Genomic DNA, 26010 nt, shown 5'->3' on the forward strand with positions numbered 1-26010 from the left:
AGTATTGTAAATGTACTTTACAAAACTGTCTGGTAGCTGCTAACTTTTGCTAACTACGGTCTTTGACCACACACTGTCCCGGAGCTCTACACATCGCACATCTCTCAGCAGCTACAAATGCATCAATTATTGAATAAATGAGACGCGAGAGCGGCAGACTCTGCGCTGCTCGTCCATCTCCACACTGTCCTGCTGCCCTGGGTGCAGAGCAGAACAGCGGCGGTTTGCCCTGCAAAGTTCACCCTGACTGTGGGTAGAAGTGATGAGCAGTCTAGCTGCTGATGGATGGAGGGTACTACTGCTCTGATTGCCTGGCCCTGCCAAACATAAATACTGTCTCTAACTTTGGCCCTTCAGGACAGCCTGACAGCACCAAGGTTTATTGAAAGAGGTTGAGGGAGTGATGTCAGGCTGGCTTCACCTGTATGACTCAATTTATTTGGCCTTTTAATTTACTCACTTTATTTGGACAGACTACTATTGGTATTTAACGATTAGGTAGCAGGTTTTAGCACGTTGTCATTTGATTATCTGATGACCGCTGTGGACTCTGGAAACTCATCCTGCACCTGACCAGTGTTACTTCTGACCCCAGTCCAAACTGATATTTAAACAAAGTAAACAAGATTTTTTACTTACTTTATTACTGACTTGAAATGGTCAGTTGAATGAATGTACTGTACAGAGTTCAATCAACTCATTAAATTAAGTTTCTAAAGAAAAATGATCAGCATATAAGCAGACTTCCCAGCATGCACTGTGTGAGAGTTAAAACTCTCCTGAGATCCTTTTCTTTTGATAAACTTGCTGTGTGTCTAACACACTTGAAGATTAGTCATAGTTGTTTGGGTTCACAACAATGAAAACACAGCAAACTATGATGAAGATTAGTAGAGAGTTCGATAATTAAAAGTTGATGTAGTTGTAAATTATAAAAAATGTTGTTTCAACTTAATATTGTAAGCGTATTGAACACATTTTCTCATGTACAACTGACTTAATGTCATTTTTTGACAAAAAAAAGTTTTTGTTTTGAATCATTACAATTTAACATCTTAAGGCAGGCTGTACACTAGCTTTTTTGAGTTAAAACAAGTAGTTTCTTTTTACAGTGTATCTTAATTTTTTTTTTATTTTACCGTTATTTAACCAAGCAAGTCACTTTGAGCAACTGGTTCAGGGTCATCTTGTGAGCTCTGAACATGTAAAACTAATTGAGTTATGTGGAAGGTTTAATATAAACTAAGTATAATGGGGTAGGTAATGAATTTGACACTAACTTTAATCACGGTTAGCTGTTTTCATTATCATGAGAAGAAACAACCATCGGTTATCTTAACATGTATTGAAAATACACATTAAGTTTCCATCATGTATGATTTCCTCAAACTAAAGAAAATGGTCCAAATAGACTTTTACACAACAATTGCATGCTGGGAAGTCTGCTGATATGCAGGTTAGGTCTTTTTTTTTCAAAACTTCACATAGTGGGATCACTATGTTGTTAAACTGAAATGAGTGACTGAGCACATCTTGTCAAAAGAGAAAAAAAGAGAATACTGTGTAATAATCTAATAGACAAATGTAAGAAATCCTCCTCCTTCCGAAACATTTTGTCCATATAGTGGCACTGAAACTGGATCATCCACCACTGGAACAGATTAACCCCTTCTAACAGGACTGGCGGCAGGCCACTGTCTTGCCAGGACTCAGCCAGTTGGTTCACTTTCCAAGGTGTCACCGATACACTTCACCCTTCAGTGTGAGTGTCTTAACTGCCATGGGGGCCTCGGTGTCATCAGCCAGTGACAGCCAGAAGGACAAACAGCGGTCACCTGAACATCAGATATCAACCGTTTTGTAATTCAATCTAAATAGAGAATTGTGAGCCAAGTATCCATATCGTTTGTCTTGATCGTTAACGTGATCGTTAGAAACTCAATGTTCATTATGGTCCAGGAAGCGATGTAAACTAATCCAGCCGGCTACTGGAGGAGGTATTATTGTGTAATACTAACTGTGTAAAGCAATTATTAGGACTGTTGCAGGGTTAAAAATACACAGAAAGTCATGAATATCTGTTCTGAATCACCTCATATCACCCCTGATTCACTGATCATATTTTTTCGCTTTCAAGATCCTAAACTTTCATTTTGTAGCCAAATAAACAGGATTCATAAACAAAGTAAGGACCCTTTTGACCAAAACACAGTCAAAATAACCCAGAAAACACCTTACGTGACTCTTATATCAACTGAGTGTTACATGATTATCACATAATCAGTGTTCTTTAACTTATAAGTATTTCAGTAGAACATGAAGGCTAAAGCATTAAAGATAAACATGAAAGCTTTGCCCCAGTGGACAAAAGCAGCAGTGTTTCCACCCTAATAACCACAAAATATAATGTCAAAAGTAAAATGATCTAAATATAATCTCCTCCCTCTTCGTTTTAACCGGCTAGCGAACGACTCACTGTAATTTTGCCCACAAAAATGTAAACTCAGGCTTGATTCTTCTGATTTAAGAGAGACACTGATCCAGTGGTAGGTATTAAGAGAAACTGCACAGAAACAGCTAATCTTCTCATGGATGGTCTTGTTTACATGTGTAGGTCATACAGAAGCATCAGTAGAGAAAATCAAGACTGTTTCATAACCAGTGAAAAACTCTGTGAAGTGGCTTTAACTTACAGATATTTCAGTAAAACACTGAAGAAAACTTTTTGGAGTATGCAGGGTTCAAAAGTCATAATACTTCAGAGAAAAAATGATCTATGGATTTGGATCAATAAAAGCAGAACTTTTGCTTACGTACTGAGTTCTATTCAGAGAGGGAGGTGTGAGAATATGATCTCCACTCACCTCCCTGAACTATTGATTTCCAGATCATATTACCTCCAGACTCCAAATCATAAGAATTTAAGGACGGTGGATTATCCATCAGTGAATGTGATGCATCACCCCCAGTCAGGACTGTAATGTGAAAAATGATGAATTTATGCAGCACTTTGAGTATAAGGTTCAAAAACATCCTTCATTTACAACCTTGAAATGGAATATTAACTTTTCATTATGTGCAGGATATTTGGCAGGCAAGTGAGATGGTTAATGGAATATTATTTATATTTTATTATTTGAATTAATTATTTTATATTATAGATTAATAAAGAGAAGAACCTGCCAAAAAAAAGTGTGATTTTTATTTTATCTTGTTTTTTTCAATGCACCGACTGACTTTTATAAAGGTTCCACTAAGGACCCTTTCAAAGAGTTCTACCTAGGACCCAACATAAAGCATTACACCAAGAACCATGTGTGCAGAATTTCACCAAGAATCCGTTATGAGAGGTTCTACAATGCGCCCTGAACCCAGAACCTTTCCACCTTCTGTGGATGACAACCAGAACCCACACAGGCAGAAAAACCTTTTTATATTCCAAGGATTTTACCACCTAATTTGAGGCCACCCAGGGGGTTATACAGAGAACCTTTTTATATTCCAAGGGTTATATCCAGAGCCCACCCAGGGGGTTCTACCTAGAACCTTTTTGTAGTCCAGGTATTTCTACCAAGGACCCCTTTTACATTTAAGAAGTTAAACAATCCTTGAAGAACTCTTCTTTTCTTCGGTTCTTAATGGAAGCCTTATTGATACAAAGATGACATAGTATATAGTATCATCATCATTCTGCTTACTATAATCTGTCTCCTGAATCAAATACAGAGAACATGTTCCACTCCTGTATGCATTTAATCCTATGTTCTGTTATGACAGCGACTCAGTGACTCTTCCGATCACTCAATAGTTTTCCACTCTGGCCAACACAGTATGATCAGCAGCCACAGCTACGTCCTCTGACTGAGTGACTTGGCTTTGTTTGGCCAGTTATGTCTGTCTGGCCACAGCTCACTCCATTACAAGTCTAAATGACTAATTGATGGTCCCGGGACAGGTGACACCACCGGCTCCTCAAGATCCATTTACACCCTCATCACCACCACAAGGCTCTGACTGGACTCCCCTGTACTTCTACACATCTCCCTCCTCTCTCGTCTCCTCTACATATCTCCCTCCTCTCTCCTCTCCTCTCCTCGCTCATCCCCTCATCTCTTATTCATCCCGTGGTGGAGTACTGTTTAAGGAGCAGGTCTGCGGATAGACAGATGGGCAGATTGAAAGACAGGTGGATCAGGCAAATAGAGGTGCAGACTGCATTCGGGATGCAAGGGAGGGAGGGGCAGAAAGAGTGAGGCAGCTGATGTGTTGCTGGTCTTTTCAACTTCAAGAGGTATTTTGCAGTAGTTTGTCTGGAGGGGAGATAAATGAACCCTGATCTCCACCTGCCTATGAGCACAACACACCCACACTCCTCTCAGAAGTGTGTGTATGTGTGTGTGTAAACCACATTATTCACAGCTGCTACAGAGTCCTTCAACTTCTCACCCCTGTAGCTTTTTTAAGTGATGGATTCTATCAAGCATACACACAAACACACACACGCAATGCAAGAAGAAAGATTAAGGAAGATTTTAGATGAAACTCTTGTTACCCATGAGCACCCTGGTGTGCCACAGCACGTCCCCTGGCACCCATCTAACGGACAGCAGCAGCAGAAGTGTGCGTGTGTGTGTGTGTGTGTGCCTCCAGCCAGTAATGATCCTGCACATGCAAAAAGCTCCTTGAGTCACTTTCACAGCTGACAGAGTTGTGCCTCTGCAGAAAAGCAAAGAAATTTTCACTTTTATTAAAGTTAGTCCGCAAGCTTTAAGTTCTTTTCAGGCAAAACTTGAATGAACGCTGCTAATCCGTCAAAGGTATGAGGAAGGGCAGAATCTACTGAAGATGTAAGACGGCAAACTGGGGGAAGGAGAACGCAGTTAGACATAGTAGTTAAAGAGACCAATCTGTTACTTAAAGGTCATGATTTCAGAATGGGCTCCTAAACGCAGCACGAATATGGGCGACTTTGGAAAAGGTTAACTGGAAGGACAAAATTTTTTTTATGACTTACAATGTAATGCAGTGTAATAGAGCAGCACCTCAAACTACTCCCTCAAACAGTATTTGAATAATATCTTTTTGACACTCTCACAATCAAACCTGCACTTTATACGAATCATGAGCACAGTGGTTCATATTATTATGTTCATTCTAACCAATGGCTGTCAGAGGGGCAGGGGAGAAAAAAGACATAAAAAGGGCACCAGCAGTATGCAGAGGGACAAGGACACAAGGTGGTGATTTATTTATCATTTACAAGTTGAGAAGTTTTCAGATTTATTCATTTAAATCAGTGATTCCCATCCTGGAGCTCAGGACCCAGCTGTTCTCAAGAAATGTAACAGCCACCTCATTAATGGTTAAAACTAAAAACCAGTGCAAAAATTACAATAACTGACACGAACCACCATGTTCTGAACAGACACAAACACCATTTGTATTTTGTAACATAAAATTGCAACCTTAACAAACTTTTCAGTCGAGCAAGCATGATGGGAAATAACAGCCATGTTTTAGACTGATATAATTTGCTTTAGCGCCACCGGGGGTGTGATGGCGACCCGTGAGTCCACCAGTGTTTCCCACTCTCCAAACTGTCAGCAGCTGCGGCTAAAGGAATCTGCTTAACACAGTTTTGGCTAGGGTCAGCATGTGTAAATGTAAAAGTTTTGTTGATGAAAGTACCACATCATTTTTAAGTTACAGTATTTTCTATTGTTGCATCTTTAACAAGTATTCACTCTGTGTAAAATAGTGCCAGTGAGATGATCGGGGTGGAGATACCATCTCTGATGTACTGAGACATTGCGTTGAGTCATGTTGGGAGATCTGCATCTACTGTGCCAACTGTTTTGTGCGCTGTGATCCCTTTAGGCCTTGACTGTTGCGCGGCGTATGTATGCCTGTGTCCTTGGGTTATATTGAATCGTATTTAATTATGAGTAAGTCCAGCATGTGTCAGTCATGTACCAGCTGGAGGGAGGACGAAGGACAGATCAGGTTGGCTGTTAAAACAAGGTTAATGAATGAAGAATGACGCGGCACGGACGAAGGAGGCAATCAAAAACTGAGAGCGGACTGCAAGAGCAATTCAGAGTGGAAATAAAACTTGGTCACACTTTATTTTACTCACTCATAAGTCACTTATAAGACGTAACAAGCCATACTTTCTATCAAAATAGACAAAAACTGGAAATAATACGCTCTGTATTAGACCTTTTATTGGACCTTTATTAGACTGTAATTAAGTGTTATTGTGGACACATTACAACAGAACTTTACCGTAAAGGTGTATTATTTCCCACTATTGGACCCTTATTAGATTTGAGAAATAACACAAAAGAACTGTACCGTAAACTTAAGTGTATTGTTTCCCACTGTTATTTTTCACGGTTAGACGCTGACTAATAAAGGACCCATTATGGTAACACTACAATATTGTAGTAATGTTATTAGTGTACTGTAAAATAAGTGCGACCAAATTCAGCATATGCACCAGAGCTGCCATAAAAAATGACACACCTGGCAATAGGAGGAAAAACTTGCCAAGGTTACACACACACACACACACACACACACACACACACACACACACACTGTAGTCAGGAGATAGGGATGGGCAGCCTTGAGTAAATCAATTACGAGGTTCAGTGTCAAGTTGAAGGCCACGAGGAGGGCACCATAACAATATCCCAGCAACGGCCTGTGAATAGCAGCCACCACTAAATCAGCTCTCTGCACCGGCAGATAGAGCGGACACCTGTGGAGCAGGCGATGGGGTCCTGAGAGGAGAAGAGGAGGACTGGGCAGATGTCCTTGTGTGTTCGGAGGAAGAAATACTATCCCATATGCCTTAATAGGCAAAACAACCTGACGTTAATATGGCCTTTTGTGCTTATCAGGAGCACCAGCAGTGAGTCCATTCTCCATCATTCTCTATCTCTTCCTGTCTTGCTGTCTCTGTCTCAGTTTCTTGTCCTCTCTGTCTCCCAGTGTCTATATTTACATCCCCACCAAAGCCATTTTTGTACATCCGTTCCAGATTTAGTGCTCTTGGGCATGACAGCAAAGTGCAATCAGCTCAAGACTCCCCAGTGCCGTGGCCCCTGTTAAATACAAGCAAACACTGGGTCTAAATGTCCTCTGTGGTTGCTGTTGTCCTTTAAAGGAATAATTTGTCATTTTGTGAAAGACACATTTGCTTTCTTGTTGAGAATCTCTGTTCCTTTTCACATCACTGACTCAGTCATGATTCTGTAAATCTGTATATATACAGAGATTTAAGATGTTCTGTATATATTCTAGGGGTGTAAGAAAATATTAATGCACTTGAGTATCGCAATATTATATTTTGTGATATTGTATCGACTCTCAAAACACTGTATTGTGATATTATGATATATGCAAATATTTGCCGTGGTTCATTTTGGGTTGTGTTTGAACCGCCACTCGCTGGACAATAGTGATGTTATCTCTCTTCACTGTTCTGATTGCACCCATTCACCAATCTATCCATGCATCTGTCCAACTTCCAGAAAACCTCCAAAGAGAGGCGTCCAGGAAGCATTCACGTTGGCCATAAGAAGAGGAGGAAGAGGAAAAGAAGGCGCATTTTATTAATGCCTGGGGGGAATTACATTGTTCACTCTGTTGTAATTTTGTGCACACAGGCCTGAGATACACACACATGCACAAACCGGGATTACAGAAATACACTGGAGAGATGTCAGAGTGAGGGGGCTTTACACATGCATATACATACATACATAAATATAGTCGATATATGTAAAGAATTCATACGCTGATTATGACAAATTTTCACACCAATGTCTAATAGGATACAAGCAGTGCGGGAGAGTACCTACTTTAATGTGACTAGTTACTACTGAGTGCACTCTTTTAGTTTGAATATGATTTTACTAAAAAGGTCAGTTACTACTATATGTTGTACATTTTTGCAGTTCAGAGAAACATCATCAGGAGCATGAAAAGCTGTCACTTAGATGCACAGCAGATTGTAGATACACCTTTTGCTTTATCAGGATAGAAAACACACACCATGCTCTGATGCTCTTTGTCTTGGTGTGTGCTCTCAGTCACTCAGTAAACACACACACTCACACACACATGCATGCAGAGGGAAAGATTTAAAAAGAACAGTTGTGCTCACTGTGACCATAACGGTGTAAGACAGGATGTTCAATGACAGCTTACTGTTACTCTGCATCTGCTCCAATTAAGTAAACTCCAAAGGGTTTGACTTGAACTTGGTTTGTTGTCCGGAAAGTTATTTTTGCATCCAGTTAGAAATGTTATAAACACACATGTCAGTGAGGAATACTGTTAGGGATTTAGCCTTTCTTTGGTTTTATAGTCAACTATTGCGCTTTCCACGTTCCAAAAACAATTCAGTTTGATTCAAATAGCTGCCAAAGACAGGACAGAGCGACTGATCCTGACCAAATACAGGCTCAGTGACAAAGACAGACATGGCTGCCCAGAGAGGAGCGAGTATGTGCTCACTGCTCAACAGGGGAGATAGATACAGATTCCTCTTCCACTGTGAGAAGCTCTCCTTACTAAGAGATTTCCACTATGGGAAAATCGGCAAGAAAATAACAAACTTCCAAATGTTAACCCCAAAAAAGAAACTGGCAGCTGAATGTATATCTCACTGACACAGCCTGGGGGCCTCATACCCACTACAAGATCTCAAACAATTAGGGACTTTTCTATGGTATTTAGACATTCTATTAAATTATAATGTACTGTATTGCATTTTATACAACACTTAATTCCGATCAAGCAGTTTGATTGAACAAGAGGCATTCCATGAGTGCTGATATAGAGTATAACAGCACTGGGACTTTTTACTACCTGCAACATTTTGCTTTACAGTTGCTCTAAAAAAAATTAGCAAATCACAGAAGTCCTTCAGTCTACAGTCATGAATGTACACAAAAGGTATTAAGCTGATGGGTCCAGTAGTATTCAAGATTAACTGTGGAAAAAGTGGAGTCCTGTTGGTCTCACACACACACACACACACACACATACACACACACACACACACACACAAAGGCTTATGCCTGGCTGAGACAACAAAATATAATCTGTTGTCACTTATTACTGTTAACTAATAAATGGCGCTAGTAGAACTGTTAACGCAATATTGTTATAATGAATATCAGCACAACTGTAATTATCTTTGACACTTGGCCTGGGGCTGCGTGCTAAAGATGAAAGAAAGCACTGTCTCTCATGTGATATTGCTGTGATATTGTATAGCAATCAACAATAAACTGTATCAGTGTAACACAGAACTTGTAGATATGTGTATTTAATATGTATCTGTAATATATGTATTTTCTGTAAACTGCTTTGGCACAACATGTTTCTGTTCATGCCATTAAAGCTATTTGATTGGTCCTAAATCTTGTTTTGTTTTGTTTTTTTATCTTAAATAGTCTTTCTCCCTCCCCACTTCTTTCACTTTCTTCACTTTCCTTCCTTCTTTCTGCTCTCAGAAATAACTGCACCTCTCTGCCGATTTGAAGCCATCCATGGTGCTGAACCTTTTGCTGTCTCCTTAATTATTTCTTTTTCTTTCTCGGCTCTTGTTGTATTTGTTGTCGGTTACTGAAAAACAACTAATGCATATTCCTCGTTTGTTCATTCCTTGCTTTCATCTCTCCATTTGTAGGCTACTTTCTATTCTTGCATCCTTTTGAACACAGTACAACAAAAGTTCATTTATCACAAAGTTCTGCAGAGCTTTGTGGAGCTGTCCATGGTGCTGAACCTAGAACACTGTCTGACTTACTATAAGCAGACTTTCTTTCCCTCTTTCCCTTTCTTGCTGACCACTAACATGATTTATGGCACTGATACCTTCACTGTGCGTCTAGTTTATTTATGTGTCCTTCACTAACCGCTTTGTTCAACACAGTATTATCTTGGTCGGTGAAGGAAAAGTGAAAATATTGTCACTGTGTCCACTTAAGATAAAAGATGCACTGTACCATGCCACCTTCAAGCCACCATATCGCTTAATTAGAGGAAGGCTCCCTTCACCCTCATTGCATCCAGGCTTAACTGTGAAAGCGTGTTCATTTCATCTCCTTGTTTCTAGTTAACAGACCGGTCCCATGTCAGTCTAGCACCACACGCCCCATGCAAATCTCTGTGCTGGAAGCGGTTTATGTATTCAAGCTTATTGATTTGTTTGCCAACCCTATACTGTAGACGTGAAGAGCGTGACCAACTCCCCGAAAGCCAGTTTCCTTTCTTTGAAAAAGGGATCAATCGGAAAGAACTTACCTAGAACAACTCCTTCTGAGTTTTAATAATTCATTCATTCCGTCTCCCAAACTGAGAGAAGTGGGTTTGACAAGACAATAATTCAAGAGAGTGTAACTGCAGGCACCACATGATCATTAATATCATTTAAGTCTCAAAAACATTCATATATAGAGTATATCTATATTGAATGGCCACTCTTGCTAATCCTACTTCTAAAAATAATTATAAAGTAAGATGGCTTGGAAGTATTTGTATTGCTGCCTGCATCTCTTTCTCAATTTCAATTTTCAAATAATTTTTTTTAATTTAATTAGTTTTATTGGCATGGCATCTTAGATCAAACAAGCAAAAAGTCAGATATACACAACAGAATATAAATATATCACTCTAACTAAATTCAACCTGATATTGACCAACCACTGCTATACTGAGCTATAGCAGCATCAGCATGTATGTTGTCCAATACACGTGTATATGAAAATGTTTTTTTCCAAGAGAATGAAATGTAGATTGCTTTTATTTTTTAACTTTATAGGCGGTATTTTGTGTATATTTGGCCATTTTTCTTAATTCAAGTTTAATATATGCAGTTTGCTGTTTGTGTTTTTATTTATAGTTATTTAAAATTTAATATCTCTCTCTATTTTAATTTATTTTTATCTAATTGGCTTCATTAGTCATTTTAGATCAAACATGTTGCAAAAAAGTCCCAACAGAATAGAACACAAGTGTTAACCACTTAACCACGCACGCACATCTCATATATTTCAATTTTCAATTTAATTTTTTTCAAATTTGCATGACATTTTAGATCAAACCTGTTGCCAAAGCAAAAAGTCACAAACCCACTGTAGAATATAAATAGTAAGTGACACAATGTGAATAAATTGAGATCTGTCTGTGTGACTGTGTGAATTAAACAACTGTTGCAGTAACCATGTTGGCTGTGTGTTCACAGTGGAGCAAGCTAGCTGGGTTAGCCAGTTAACAATGGCCGCCCTGCTACGACAATGGAAGGGGAAACACTGAGGAGGAAATAAGAAGATACTACAAGAAAACACCCACCCCAACAACAGCCTGTTTAATGTACTGCCATCTAGCAAGAGATACAGAAGTACCTGCTGTGGTATTACCAGACTTAAGGACAGCTTGAGACTCTTCAATTCATCCGTTGCACTCCATCATGAATAAAAGTATTTTTTATGACTCATTAGTTATCAAAAGAATGAAAAGGGGGAGAAGGCCCCCATGCCTGTCCTTGCCTTAGGCCCCAAAATGACAAAGTCCACCCATGCTTTATGACATGCAGTTACACAGTGGTTCCACCACACAATTATTATCAATTATTAACAATGATCGGGGAAGCAACTGATAAAGAATGATTGAATTTTAGTGAAATAAAGGTCAAGATGATAGCATCAACAAACTCGTTTGTTTATTTCCCTAACATAAATCATGTTCATTCAACTTTATTTCACTCTACATTTCTTCTCTGGTCACCACGCCCACCAGTTTGTGTACCACTGCAACGTATTGTCCTGCCAGCTCCAGTGCTGTCTTCTTCCAGAATGAGTTTGTCTTTTGGGAGAATAAGGTCTGGGATTTTCTGGTTAAATTTGGAGAAGAGATCTTCTCTGATTTCTTTGTATTTTGGGTAACTTGTGAGAAACTGATTTTTTTGTTTCAACTTCTCCTGATCCACAGTGTACACAGGATCTCTCTCTCGCTCTCTCCCTTTCTCTCTCTCTCTCTCTCCCTCCCTCTCTCTCTGTGACAGGCGTCAAAAATACCACCCAGGGAGCGCAGATCAGCAGCTTTCCACGCAGCCACACGCGGCTGTTGTCCACCGTCCGATGCGTAAATATCTCACAGGAAACTCATCGGGGAGCAAAGATGACCGTGGAAAGTGCGTGTTTTCTGTCCTGATGGTTCGAAGTAACCGGTGCCGGTCTGATTCGACTTTACACGCCTGAGTGGATTGTAGTGTAGATTGTACGACACATCGGCACAGATCTACTGTGAGCCTAACATGAGGGAGAAGATGTGGATATTTCACAGTACAGCTGACAGTTCAAAGTGTTTTTTCTCAGTGTGGAATCAGTTGTGTTTGTGTTACGCAGCAGCAGCGGTGGTGTGTTTGTTGTCTTCGCCTGTCAGGACGGATGATGCCTGTCCGTCCTCCTGCGTCTGTGCCAGAGACTCCGGGACGGTGACCTGCCGTGATGGGGAGGAGGACACCGAGGTACCGGGGGACATACCGGACTGGACGTCCACCTTGATACTCAGGGGGAGAAACATCTCAACTTTACAGCGCGGCGCGTTCATGGTCAACGGCACGGAGTTGGAAATGACAACACTCTCGCTGTCCTACAACGGGATACAGGTTATTGAACCCTACGCCTTTCTGGGGCTCCACCGGTTGCATTTGTTGGATCTGAGCCACAACCAGCTGGGGTCTATCTCGGCCAGAGCTTTCCATGGCTTACCGGAGCTGCGATCTCTTTTCCTGAATCACTCTCTTTTGCCTGCGGCCACGACGCAACTCCCAAATGCGCTCAGCGCACAAAGTTTGCGCAACCTACACAGACTGGAGTTGGCAGGGAACAGGCTGAAGTCAATCCCCTTGACGAGATTAGATACGTATAATCTGCATGCCTTAGTGCTGATCAATAACTCCATAGAGAGCATCGGGAGGGAAAACGTGACCAATCTGTACCAGCAAAGGCGCATACGCGTCTACTTGTCTTTGAACCCGTTTAGGTGCAACTGTGAGCTGGAGGCGTTTTACTACTGGTTGAAGAACTCGTCCCAGTGCCCGGATGCTGGGCGGCTCCTGTGCAGCGAGCCGGAGGCCAAGAGGGGGATCCCTGTGGAGAAGCTCCGCGGGGAGGACGTGGATTGTATGAACGAGAACCTGGAGGCGGTTTCATACGTGTTCCTGGGTATAGTGTTGGCTCTGATCGGGGTGGTGTTCCTCATGGTTCTCTATCTGAACCGGGGAGGCATCAAACGGTGGCTCAACAACATCAGAGAGGCGTGCCGAGACCAGATGGAGGTTTACCACTACCGCTACGAGCAGGACTCGGACCCCAGACTGGCCAACGTGGCTGTTTGACCTGCTGAGACATCTGGCCTGCTGCTGCACAGTGAGAGGGGCAGGGGAGGTGGTGCTTCAGGAGGGATGGCGTTTATCCAAAAGACTGGGAACATTTCCTCCCCAAGTGTCCTGACACAATCAAAATCAATAATTTTTAAAAACACTGTCATCATTTCAGCCGCTGGCCAATGAACTGCGAGTATCACACAGAGCCAAAGACACTTAATTGACTATAAGAGACTATCATTGTACATGTTGTATATACAGTAAATATCTCCAGGAGACAGGAATGCTTTTCATGCATCATGTCAACATACGCAGTCTACAGCTTGTCAGACTAACTTAGTATTATTTATCTTACTGACCAAGTGACAAATATACAGTTAAGTTATATAGAATTTATGATTTGAAAAGCTGAAATGCAGAGTTGGGTCAGATCACTGTGAAATGCAGTCAGTTACTGAATACAAATTACATGGACATTTATCAACTGGTAACATAACCCACTGGATTACAAAAAATGTAATATAATCAGGGGCAGATCTAAATAAGTATTCTTAGGTGGCATATATTCTTTAAGGGATGGAGTTTAATAGAACCATATATAAATAAACTGTTTTCTTTCCAAATCCTCAGAAATGTATCTAAATACACAATTTTATCATTGAACATAAGCCCATCATTTAGCCTAACAAGTTGCCAGAACATATCATTAAATGATATACACTAACCTACATACATTTTTAATGTGTTATTTTTTAATTTATTCATGCATTCAATTTGACGGCCCTAATATAGATAAGTTGTTGCCTGCTGCAGAGGTGACTAATGGACCTGGGTGAAATCATAAACCCATAAACCTAGGAAAGAGTCAGCTCTTGCTGCATTAACTTGCACTCAGACAACTCACCCACCCAGAGCCACCTATGAATTTAATCTGAAAGTTTTGGATTACGTCAGAAATCAAACATTGAAAATATTGCACCTTGCGCTAAAAAAATGGACACACCCACAAAAGTTCCACAAATATTCTTTTTTTCTCCTTAAACATCTTAAAAGGTTTTCATTACAAATAAAACATATTTTCATAAAGGGTTCTTTCTCCTGCCAGGTCTGCCAAAAAGAAGAGCAGTTGTTTAAGAAACCCTGCATGAGTTAAAGGCAGAGAGTTAAAGGGATAATATGCAACATTTTCCTAAAAAAAAAAAACCCAAAAAAATGTATAGAACCATATGAACATAATCTTTCTCAATCATCACTGACCCACTAGAAGTGTGTAGTGGTGGCTGTATCTGCAGAGAACCTGCCCCTCTGCCTTTATTTCTCATTATTCTGCCGCTCAGGAGGCTTTAACAAACTAAAACGTCAGTATTTGATGTCCTGGGAATGAGACTCAACAATCAACTGTCTTTCTGGTGTGTTTAAGAACAGCCCAGACAAATCCTACTGATTCTGCCTTTAGCAAAGCATTGGTTATCGTGAAAAAAGTTTCATAATTTTAAAATGTCCATATTTTAAAGACATGATCAAAAATGTAATCTAGTTATTCTCGACAATTTAACTATAATCTAATCACTAATTTTTTCAAATGTAATCTGTTTATCATAGTTAATTATTTTTGTAATCTGATTACATAATACTGGTTTACATGTAATACATTAGTATCCAACCCTGCTGGAATGAAAGGCTGAATCGATGTGATTACTGTAATGAAAACTCCAGCTCTCTGCAAACTGCTGCAAACTAATAGTCTGCATTCAGGAAACCCTGCAGGGACAACAAAGAATTACTGTTTCTAATCTACTGAGTGCATAATTTAAAGGGTGACACAGAAAAGTGGCCGGGGCAGGTAATATGAGGCAAGAGGATGTGCTGGAGTGCCACGTTCATGCAAGCAAGTGATGCTGAAGTAAACTGTCATGTTTCATCATTAACCACATGGCATAAGTATCTTGTCTTTAAGAGAAGCCTTCGATCTCTGAAAATAACGTACGTGTGTATCATTTGAACTCCAGGTCGCTTTATCAAGTAAATAGGCAAAAGTGGAAGAGACAGAATGTAACCATGCATGTGATTGTTGTAGGCGTAGAAAACCAACCAAAACATTTAATAAAAAGGTCAAATAAAAGCAGTGAGTTAGCAGTGTTCTTTACGTCAGTACTTTTTATCATCACTGTCAGGAAATGTTGACTTCATGCAGCGCTGTGCTGGACACCAAACAAAGAAAATGTTTCCACATTATAAAAAACTTTTTTGTAAATTTGCTCGAAGCAGGTTTAAGTGAGTAAGATGTCCCATCGTCATCACCTCTGGGCTCAGCAGAAAAGGTTTCATCCACTTCTTTTTTTTTAAAGCACCAAAGAATGCAAGGCTGGCAGAGGTCTGCACACAGAGATATATAGCAGAAAGGCATGGCAGCACTAATCTCATCAGCACCATGACTAATAAAGCGTGGAGAATGATGATCGACCTACGAAGTCAGTATCTCTCTATAGCCCGGAGCTAATCAACCCTCTTAACTAAAGGTCTACACTGTGATCACAGGGATTTTGGAAGCAAGGTCAAGCATGAATAACTGGGGGGAAAAGTACAGAAGAGAAGGAATGTGTGTGTGAGCATATTCATTCAGGATCAGATGAAAGTTAAAGCAACAAACATGTCTGTTGTGAATCCATCAGGGAGTTTTTTTTGATGATTATTTAATTCATTGCAGTTTTTCTCAGTCACTGTGGCTTAATTCTAGTCTCTCAACAATTAGCTTGTTGATTTGAATTTTTCATTAGTTCAAACAAATTGCATGTTTTGGCACATGGGTGCAAAAGAGTAAGTACAACTGTCTACAAGTTGTACAATAACCACATGCACATGGCCTGCTGATCAAAGCTGATGAGTTAATTCTCTGTGAAACTGTCATCCTCCTCGCAACTTTTAAACATTTGTTCATTGTTTGAGCCATCCATGCAAAACAATCCATTCAATTATCCAAAACTGTCAGACATACATGTGTATTCCATAAATATGTATAAAACTTAATATTTGTGACGTCTGTTGAATTGACAAGTGAACTCCTTGAGCAACAACAGATTTTTCATTGTTGTAGTTTTTTTTTTATATTAACTTTTGCAGTAAATCTTTACTTGCTATTGAAATTTAATTCTAAAAAAAAGCTTTGTGGTACACCAACTGACATTCTTTCAGTAAGCAGTCTGTCAATAAAAAGTAGAATAAAACAGAGATCTGTATGTAGTATATAGAAACATCTCCAGACTGCCATGGTGCAAAAACATATCAACATTTGACCAGCACAACTCAGATGAGACAAAACAATGTCATTTTGGTGGCACCGGCCAAGTTACTGGCACAATAGCTTGGTTTTGAAGCATGAATGAAAAGTTTGGGGTGAGTTACTAACGTTTTGCAGACATGCTAAAGAGTTGTGACCTTACAGGATTCCAAGGATTTAGAGGCATTATTGTCATATGGAAAAATAAACAAGTTATTTTATTATATAAACCAGAATAAAAACAGGGTGTGCAGTATGAAAACAGTATAAAAGAGTGTCAAAAAGGTGACTGAGGTAGACAAAGTGATTAACAGCTATGCTAAAGACAGCATGCATTATAAGAGTGTGTAGAACAGTATAAGAGTGTGTGCCAAAAAAAGACAAACAAGGTGTGCATATTCAGTGTTCAGTTTGGTTATGTGGGACAGGCGGTCTGTGCAAAATTACAACAGGGATGTGCAAAAATATTGTCCAGTATGCAAAGTTGCATAAGGTCCTTTCCTTTTTACAGTTTAGAAAATGTTAAGACAAAACGCCTGAGAAAATCTGTAACAAATAGTTTGCCCTTCTTCTTACAGAGCCAGAGGCTGGCAAAATTATCCTGAATTGAAACATTCAGGTTGTAATAAATGTGATCAGTATACCAGACTTAAGACAACAAAGCGAGGAATCAATCAACTACAGTGGTCTTGATGTGTAGCTGTGTGACAGAGTGTGATAATGATGAGCACCAGGTACTTTTTTTAGCCACGCAGATCAAATAAATAAAAAGAGATACTGATATATGCGAGACATTTGTAGATTTAAGAACAAAATTCAATAAACACAAGAACACAGAGAGAGAGAGGAATAAAGATAGATAGATAGATAGATAGATAGATAGATAGATAGATAGATAGATAGATAGATAGATAGATAGATAGATAGATAGATAGATAGATAGATAGATAGATAGATAGATAGATAGATAGATGGATGGATGGATGGATGGATGGATGGATGGATGGATGGATGGATGGATGGATGGATGGATGGATGGATGGATGGATAGATAGATAGATAGATAGATAGCATGGAGTTGGTGGTGATCATGACTTACATCGGTTTACATCACTTTGCTGAGAGTATTTCACTATGTCAGCAGTGTACAGTACCTTTACGTAACAGTGACATCAAAACGTGAGATGTTGTCACTTGTTATATCAGGTGACATGGCAGCGTACCATGCACTGTCATGTTGTATATGGAGGCTGAAGAGATACATCATGGGGAGAGCGGTGTGTTCAAGGATGAAAAGTATGTTGACTTGACTCATTTTGACATCATACACTTTAAGTGTGTTCATAAACGAATCTCAGAAATCCTCAACACACAGTTCCAGGATGGCATTTCAAGAGTTTTGAGACACACACAACAAACAAATCCATCAATAAAGGAACAAAGTAAACAACTGAAACACCCACTTCTGTGTGGGAGGGGAATATAAAGTACAATACAGTACAATTGAGGTCCAGGGACCAAAAGGGGTCCTTGAGTGGGTCTTCAGTAAAAGGAGTTGGAAGACTGAGGAAAGAAATTGGCTTGACCGTTTTGATTGATTGTACTTTATACTGATTAAAACTGTTCAATGCGGATTCCTTAAGACAAAATATTCTCAGGTTGTAGGTCCGTGGTCTGATGTGCAGTCAACAGCCATATTTACAGCTCTTTAAAACAGCTGAGGCACACTAACAAGCTCACAATTAAAATGCTAACATGGTGATGTTTAGTAGGTATAATGTTTACCATGTTCACCATCTTGCTGTGTTAGCATGCTTGCTAATTAGCACTAAACACAAAGAATCGCTGAGACTGACGGTACTGGTATTAGTTTTGCAGGTATGGTCATAAATGAAAGTGGTGGGAAAAAAAACTGTTGATGACGCTAAATGAAAATTCAAGGAGTCCTTAAGATTTATCCTCTTGGGTTTTGTAATAGTGATAAAGGATGCTGCAGGAATGAATTCTAAAACCAGTTAGCATTTTTGCACATCCAGTTCCTTTGTCTTGTAGTCAATGGGTTTTTGAATGGGCTTTTTGGGTAGATGTCTGAAATAAGGTCTGTGGTTAAAACAAACTTAAGAGATTTTTATTGTTTTTGTTCAGTGACATAAAATCCATCATTAAATATCTCACTCATAAATTTTTAAGCTTTTACGCATCTTAAAAAAAGGCAGTTGCTAAGAAGTGGCAAAACATCATGAAAGATTTTTACTTCTAGACATCACATTTATGCGTAATAATCATAAAAGTGGTGTTAATGTGTGCGGATTATCCTGCTGAATAAAACAGAGGTGGTGTTTGCATGTCCTCTCTGTGCCTGTGTGGGTTTCCTCCAGGTGCATACATGTATGTTTGGTTCTAGCTTAGAAAAAGTCCCTGGTACTGGGGCTGCCCATTGCTCCTAATACCAGGACGGGTTAAATGCAGAAACTGAATCTCACTGTATAACCTGTACCCTGTGTGATCATAATAAAGTTGGCCTTTACCTTTAATTTAAACAATCCAACATTGATCTGGAACAACTTATAATGTGGCACATACTGTAATGTGACTATGAAAAGCATTTGTTGGGGTAATTCTTATAATTCTTAGAGGGTTAATTGGAAATTGGTCAAGCTCACATATGCACCAAAAAGTGAAGTGACACATTATTGATTATCATATGAGTTGTTTTTGTCATCTGATAATTAACTGAGTGAAACTGGAGTAGAGTTGATTATCCAAATAAAACGAGCCATTAAACAGGTAAATTGGGCAGAAAACCCAAAACATAGAGAGAGGATGTTACTGCTGCTTCAGCTCAAGTGCTGAGATTAATGGTTACTGTATGTTCTTATACTTAATATCCAGAAATATCTGGCCTCAAAAAGTCTAGAAACACAGAAACAGATACACACACACACAGTCTTTGTGTCTCAGTTTATCTCAATTTTAAAAGGGCTGCAACTAATGATTATTTTAATCATTGATTAATCCAGTTTTTCAGATTCCAAGGGGATGCCTTTGAATGTCTTGATTAGGCCGTCCAAACCCAATGAATATGATAAAACAGAGAAAAGCAGGAAAAATACATTCATGATTAATCAGTTATCAAAATAGTTGCTAATTTTGTGTTGGTGAACTTATCAGTCAACTAATCGTTGCACTTCCAATCATCTCGTAAGCAATTTTGCACCATATGTTCAATTATATGGACACTGCTGTGAGTATAACAATCTTCAACCTGCCATTGCTGCCATCTTCTCTCTCCTCTCTCATGTGGCATTTCTCTCTTCAGCCATCAGCTTTCTTTTTGTTCTTTTTTTTGGGGGGGGGGGGGTTGGGGTAGGGGGGTGCCTTGGACATAGATAAAGAGGTATAAAACAACATAATGCCGAGTTGTTGGTCAAAAAAGACAAGATTGAACTTTTGTTCGGGCTTCAACTCTGCACTGTCTGTGCCCTTCACTTGGCATTGCTCTGTTTCTTTGTTCTTTCTCCATTTTGCTACATCCTCCTCACAAATACAGCACATGTCAAAGACATCCTCTGTGACCTACACGGCCCACCCTCCCTCTCTCTCTGTCTATTCCCCTCTCTCGCTCCTCTTCATCCAGGTAAATGACTTTATCCAGTTGAGTGACTTTGTAAGGACGCAGGGACAGGGGTTTAAGCTGAGCCCGGCAAAAAGGAAGGACGCAAAAAGAAAGATAAAGAAAAGGGAAGTAGAGAAAAGATTCATTAGAGTTCTTTAGTCCAGGAAGCAAATGTCCTTGCCTTATGCAAAACGATGACTCATCGTCTTGCTCTATATATGAACGTCTGGGTGGCCAAACCCCAATTGCAAACCTGGGGGGAACGTCTAAAATGAAGGTGAAAATATTATCTTTATTGTTGAACAGCTGCTGCTATCAGAGAATTCAATCACATCTGAACTTCAGGCCATTTTTTAAATGTCCTCCGTAGGGACATTTTCTCCATGATGAGTTGTCTGAGTGTCTGATGTCTCACAGCCCATCAACCACTGATTGAATAGGATGGTTACCTTTACACATACATGCATCACTAGGTGTTGCAGACTGAAGGTGCAGTGTAGCTGCTATGGATAAATGTATTTAAATGTTCGGTGCATTTTATTTTACAGCACACTAATATGACATACCTTGAATAAAATCAGACAAAAGCTAGAAATATGCTCTTTATTAGACCGTACCAAACCCTTATTTTTATTGGCGTTTCTTAGAAGGTAATTTGGGACTAGAGCTGCAAAAATTAATAAAATAATTGACTATTAACTGATTATTAAATTAATCACCAACCATTTCAATAATTGATTAATGTTAAGAACAAAAGTACAAATTCTGTTATTTCAACTTCTTAAATGTCTATATTTTCTGTTTTCTTTACTCTTCATTGACAGTAAACTGAACAGCTTTGAGCTGTGAATATTTTGGAAACACTGACTGACATTTTTCACCATTTTCTGACATTTTAAATCAAACAACTATTAAAATTATGGTGAGTTGCAGCCCTACTGTAAACTAAAGTGTTAAACATATTACATAATTTCACTTTACAGTTCAGTTTTGTTGTGATGTTCCCTGAATTACCCTCCAATAAAATGTAATAAGAGTCTCTCAGTGGGAAATAATATACTTTAGTTTACAGTGCAGGTTTATTGTAATGTGTCCTTAATAAATAATAAAGTACATTATAAGTTTTTGTCTAATCTGATGTACTTTAAAATAAAGTGTGACCTAAATTCTTGTTGTCTGCTCAGGTGAAACTGGCATCCTGAGAAGCAGAATGGGAGAAGTTTGTGATCTGACATATGGAAATGAGCCTGTTAGTTTTTGTGATTGCTGGTTATTGATTGCTAGATGTGCCTCAGCTGCTGCCAGAAGATAAGAGGAGAGAAGAAGAAGGAGAGGTGTCGCTGTGGGCAGGAGGAGGTTGAGGGTAACATCTGGCTGGTTAGACACTGCTTCAAGATCCCCTCCTCACAAAAATGTGTTTTACTTATTCTCATGTCCCCTAAGTTGTCTGCCCTTCACTGTACTTACGTGTATCTGCAACATTTGCCACTAGAGAGGCGTTATCACTTTGCTCTGCTGAAGCAGGAGATGTCTGTGCACCTCCGAGAAATCTGAGATTCAAACGTTCCCTGGGCAAGATAGATTTGGAAAGCCAATTGCTTGTAATAGGCAAATGCCACCGGCAAAGAAAGATAAAACCTCTACTGCACAGTGGGTTTGTCAGTAAAGAGAGTGAGAGTTAACATCAGTTGTGTGATCCACTGCAAGTTACAAGCTAGAAATATCAGTTTAAGTGTAAGGTATGTTTAGAATATTTTCACTGCTTTAACTCACCGCCAGTCATAGTTATTTTAGCCAAATATCACTCTTGTCAGTAACCAGACTCCATGTATGAAATCAGTCATTTTACCTCACAGAACACAAGAACTGCTGTTCTACTGCTACTGAGTTTCCTGTCAGAAAAAGCTGTCTGATGTCAAGTTGAAGTTGTGAAAATATTATAAATTTAGTATACACTAAAACTGACATTGTGTTTTTTAAGTGGACCTTTTTTAAGTAGCCTAAATTTGTTTTGTTGCTGAGTCTGTCCACAGCAGTACATTTGCTTGCCTAAACTGGGCATGTCCTAACCAGCATCTACTGTCACACTATCGACAAGTACCTCATACAATCCCACTTTAAACAATCCGAACTATCCCTTTAAGCAGAGTATGTTTTGTATACTTCAAAACATGTCTGGAGGGACACTTTACATTAAACTCCCCACCACTAAAACTTTACATAATATGAGCTGAGGGCATTTTCAAAATTACGTAAGTGAACTGAAAGCGAACATGCTTTTCTATTAACCTTTTCTTATATCGGTGTGTCCTACACAAAACCAGCAAGGAGAACTTTCTCTTTAGCTCACTGTCACAGCAGTCAGAAATGTATTGCAGGTCTGATTCAGTGGTAACTGAAATATTCACGTAAAGAAGCAGGCAGCAGCTGTTATTATGAATGAAAAAAGGGGTCAATGGAGGACATGTCACGGTGCACAAAGACTGAATGATTTGACGTCACTTTTTATGTCTCCTCTGCAGTGGGTATTACCGTTTGTCACAGAGTGAGGGAGCAGGGGTCTAAGAGGCACAGAGGACTGAAAATAAAATGTACCTTCCCTCCATCACCTAATCACTGAGAATAATTCAAACCAAAATTAAGGAAAACATTTTGTCAGATGTGTTATTTTCATATACAAACCCTCAAATATTATGGTGTTGTACACAATAACATTGTGTCAAATTTCAATTTAACTTCAACTACATTCTGGGTTATGACAGAAATGTGTCTCTAGTGTAACCACCAACATTTGAATTGTTTATGCAGATACTAATATGATCTGTATTTTAATTCTGATCAAAATACATCTTGAGCTGGACATTTTACAGCTTCTCTCTGGTGGACAAATGTCAGGACAAACATGCCAATACTGATATATCTGCAGTTAGCTAATATTGGCAGTATATCTGTCAGGTCAATTTATCTGTCTAGCTCTGGTATTGAAACCTGTCGGTACGGGACATATGGTCAGATTCTTAGTTTCATTTGCTTATTCTTCGATTCTTTGACTTAAATATTAACTTCATGTGCCCATGGGAGAACCCTTTTTGGTTCCTGGTCGAACCATTTATAAAGGTGTCACTGGAGAATTCAACCTAGAAGCCAACAAAAAAATGTTCTGTGAAAGGTTTCAGCCTGAACCCTGTATAAGAGGTTCTACAGGGAACACTTTCCACCTCCTTGGGGTGCTAACAAGAACCCACCCAGAGGGTTTTGCTGACAACCCTTTTATTTCCCAGCGGATTTATCTAGAATCCACCCACTCCTTATTTGGAGAAATCCTAGTGTAGCATTTTTAGTTGTACACTTATATTAATTTATATTCCACTGTTCAGAGGAAATAATGAATGATCGCAATGCATTCTGGGTAACTATGCTCCTCTAGTGTCCATCAAGCCCTTGAAGGGCTGATCTCACAGAAGTTCACTTGAGATCAGACTTCAGATTTCGGAGGATCTAAACATCACTTAAGATGATGATGAGGATGACGAGGGCTTGTGGTTAAACCACAGCTCTGAATATGTGTCACAGAGGGGTTTCTCATTTGACAATTCTCTTGTTTATTTTAAATTAAGTGGCAGCTTTCCAGACCAACCTTAATGACTCATTATTACAGTACACCCCCACAATTTTCCTTCCAGTTTTAATTGTTAGAGTGCAGGCTTGAGGCACCTAACAAGTTCTTATGAGATTAATTAAGCTTAAATTTGAACAGTAAAAGGTTTGTTTGTTACAGGCAAGGTCATTAACAGTGACAGCTGCATTCAGTGGTAATGTCATCATAAATGGAGCTCATTAGAGAGGCTCCCAGGAGTCAAAGTTCTTTTGTCTGGGGTCAGCATGTCCTGTTTGGTGATAAATGCGCCCTCAGAGAATACTATACATTTGGTATGACAACATTTTAACACTTCCATGTCGGCAACAGCCATGGCTGGAGGTATTGTGCTATTATATCTCAGGAGTGCCAGGGCAGAATTTCTTTAAACTTGGTACGAACGGCCACTTGGAGCACTGGTGGATTAGCTGATTTTATTTTGGAGGTCAAAGCTCAAAGGTCAAAGTCACTGTGACCTCAAGTCCATCCTATTCTTGTGAATGCAATATCTCAATGTCTTTGGCACAAACATTGACTTGGACTCAAGGATGAATTAATAAGAATTTAGAGATCAAGGGTCACTGGGACCTCAGAAAAAATGTGTTGGACCATAGCTCAAGAGTGCATATGCTAATTATGACAACATTTCACAAGAATGTCTAATAGGATAAAATGATTTTTATACCCAAAAGGACAAAAGTCAACTTTACTGTTACATCATAAAGTGCAAAAACACTTGAAGCTCTTGGCAAAAAAGTAGACTTACTACATTTTATTAAATTCCTTCAAAATCTTCACTGCACATATATGATGAATCTGGACAGACATGGGTGAAAACTAGAAGTCATACAACCACAAGGCGGTATTTCTAGTATTTAGTTGACTTACTTCAGACAACAAGATCACCTTAGGATGAATCTGAGCAAGCGAGATAATTACAAAGTAATGCATTACAACACTCAATATTTCCATTTTCAGGTGGCTGCAGTGTAATTATAAACCATGGGAACCGATGCACTGAAGTCCAATATTGTGAACTTCTGTCTGGCCTCTGAGCTCAAAGGTCATGTGGGTTTTGAACAGGACCACATCAGGCGATAATCAGTCCCAGCCTGGGTTTTAATCCACCCTGAACTGGTTGGCCGGTCGATCGGCCTTTGACCAGTAGAACAGATTCTGTGTTAACAAGCTGTACAGGTGTCTCAGATCTATAAGCTAATTAAACCCGTGGACTTTCCCGTCAATTTCTGAGAAGAAACAGTCAGTGTGTGGAATGAGCTTGTGAGAAAGATACACTGAGAGGGTTCTGACCTTAATCTCTTGCTGTAGGACGAACATTAATCCCTCAAATTTCACACGTTAATTTCAATCAAGTTCTTTCCAGAAAGAGCACAGGTGCTCATTTTGGATCAGATTAATTGGTTAATAAGAATCATTAATATCCTTCACATCCTGGGTTAGTGGAGTGATTGAAAAGGTGACACTGAAGCGCAAGATACAACCCAGGCACCGTGGAAGCAATCGAAATATAGCGCTGGCAACACAAATCCCACAACTGGTGCTTCTCTATGCATCACAGACTTTTTGATGACCCTATGTCATTTCATAAAAACCTTGAAGCAGTTTTTACAAGTTGCTCTCTATGGTACTGAACACCCTTCAGCAGCTGCCTCGCTGCTAAGAGGTATTAATTAAGCTTTTTTTACTGGCTGGGCTGTCCTCTGAAGGACAACCAGAGATCACTCCATCAATATGTGAATGAATAATTGGATGTCTGAGGTGCACAGTTATTGTAGATTTATTATACCGTGCTCAACAGCAAATTTTAGTAGCAGAATATCGCACACTTTTTGTGTCTCACTTTGAAACCTGCATTATATCTTTAAATCGGAAAAACAGCCGTGCAGATCTTCATTAATCTATGTCCGCCTTTTATTTCACACATGTAAAAGTCCAGTGTGTAAGATTTATGAGGCTTTATCGGCAGAATATGTCAGAAAAGGAATATAATATTTACACCCAGGTTTATATACCCTGGCATGGCAGAGACAAGCACCCAGGCATCTGTAGCC

The 26010-nt window shown here is 39.4% G+C and overlaps 1 protein-coding gene across 1 annotated transcript; it reads left to right on the forward strand.

The window, feature by feature from the left end:
• The first annotated feature begins 12079 nt into the window (after window positions 1–12079).
• On the forward strand, window positions 12080–14561 carry tpbgl (trophoblast glycoprotein like). The gene has a single exon (XM_084730340.1). It carries the CDS (start codon window positions 12335–12337, stop codon window positions 13418–13420), a length of 1086 nt encoding a protein of 361 aa, XP_084586466.1. The 5' UTR covers window positions 12080–12334; the 3' UTR covers window positions 13421–14561.
• The last annotated feature ends 11449 nt before the right edge of the window (window positions 14562–26010 follow it).

The sequence above is a fragment of the Lutjanus erythropterus genome, chromosome 11 (genome assembly GCF_056507025.1).
Source record: "Lutjanus erythropterus isolate fLutEry1 chromosome 11, fLutEry1.hap2, whole genome shotgun sequence".
NCBI lineage: Eukaryota > Metazoa > Chordata > Actinopteri > Lutjaniformes > Lutjanidae > Lutjanus > Lutjanus erythropterus.

What these genes read in the sequence shown, in the direction of transcription:
- tpbgl (XM_084730340.1), top strand. Translation starts at nt 12,335, where the DNA reads ATGAGGGAGAAGATGTGGATATTTCACAGTACAGCTGACAGTTCAAAG.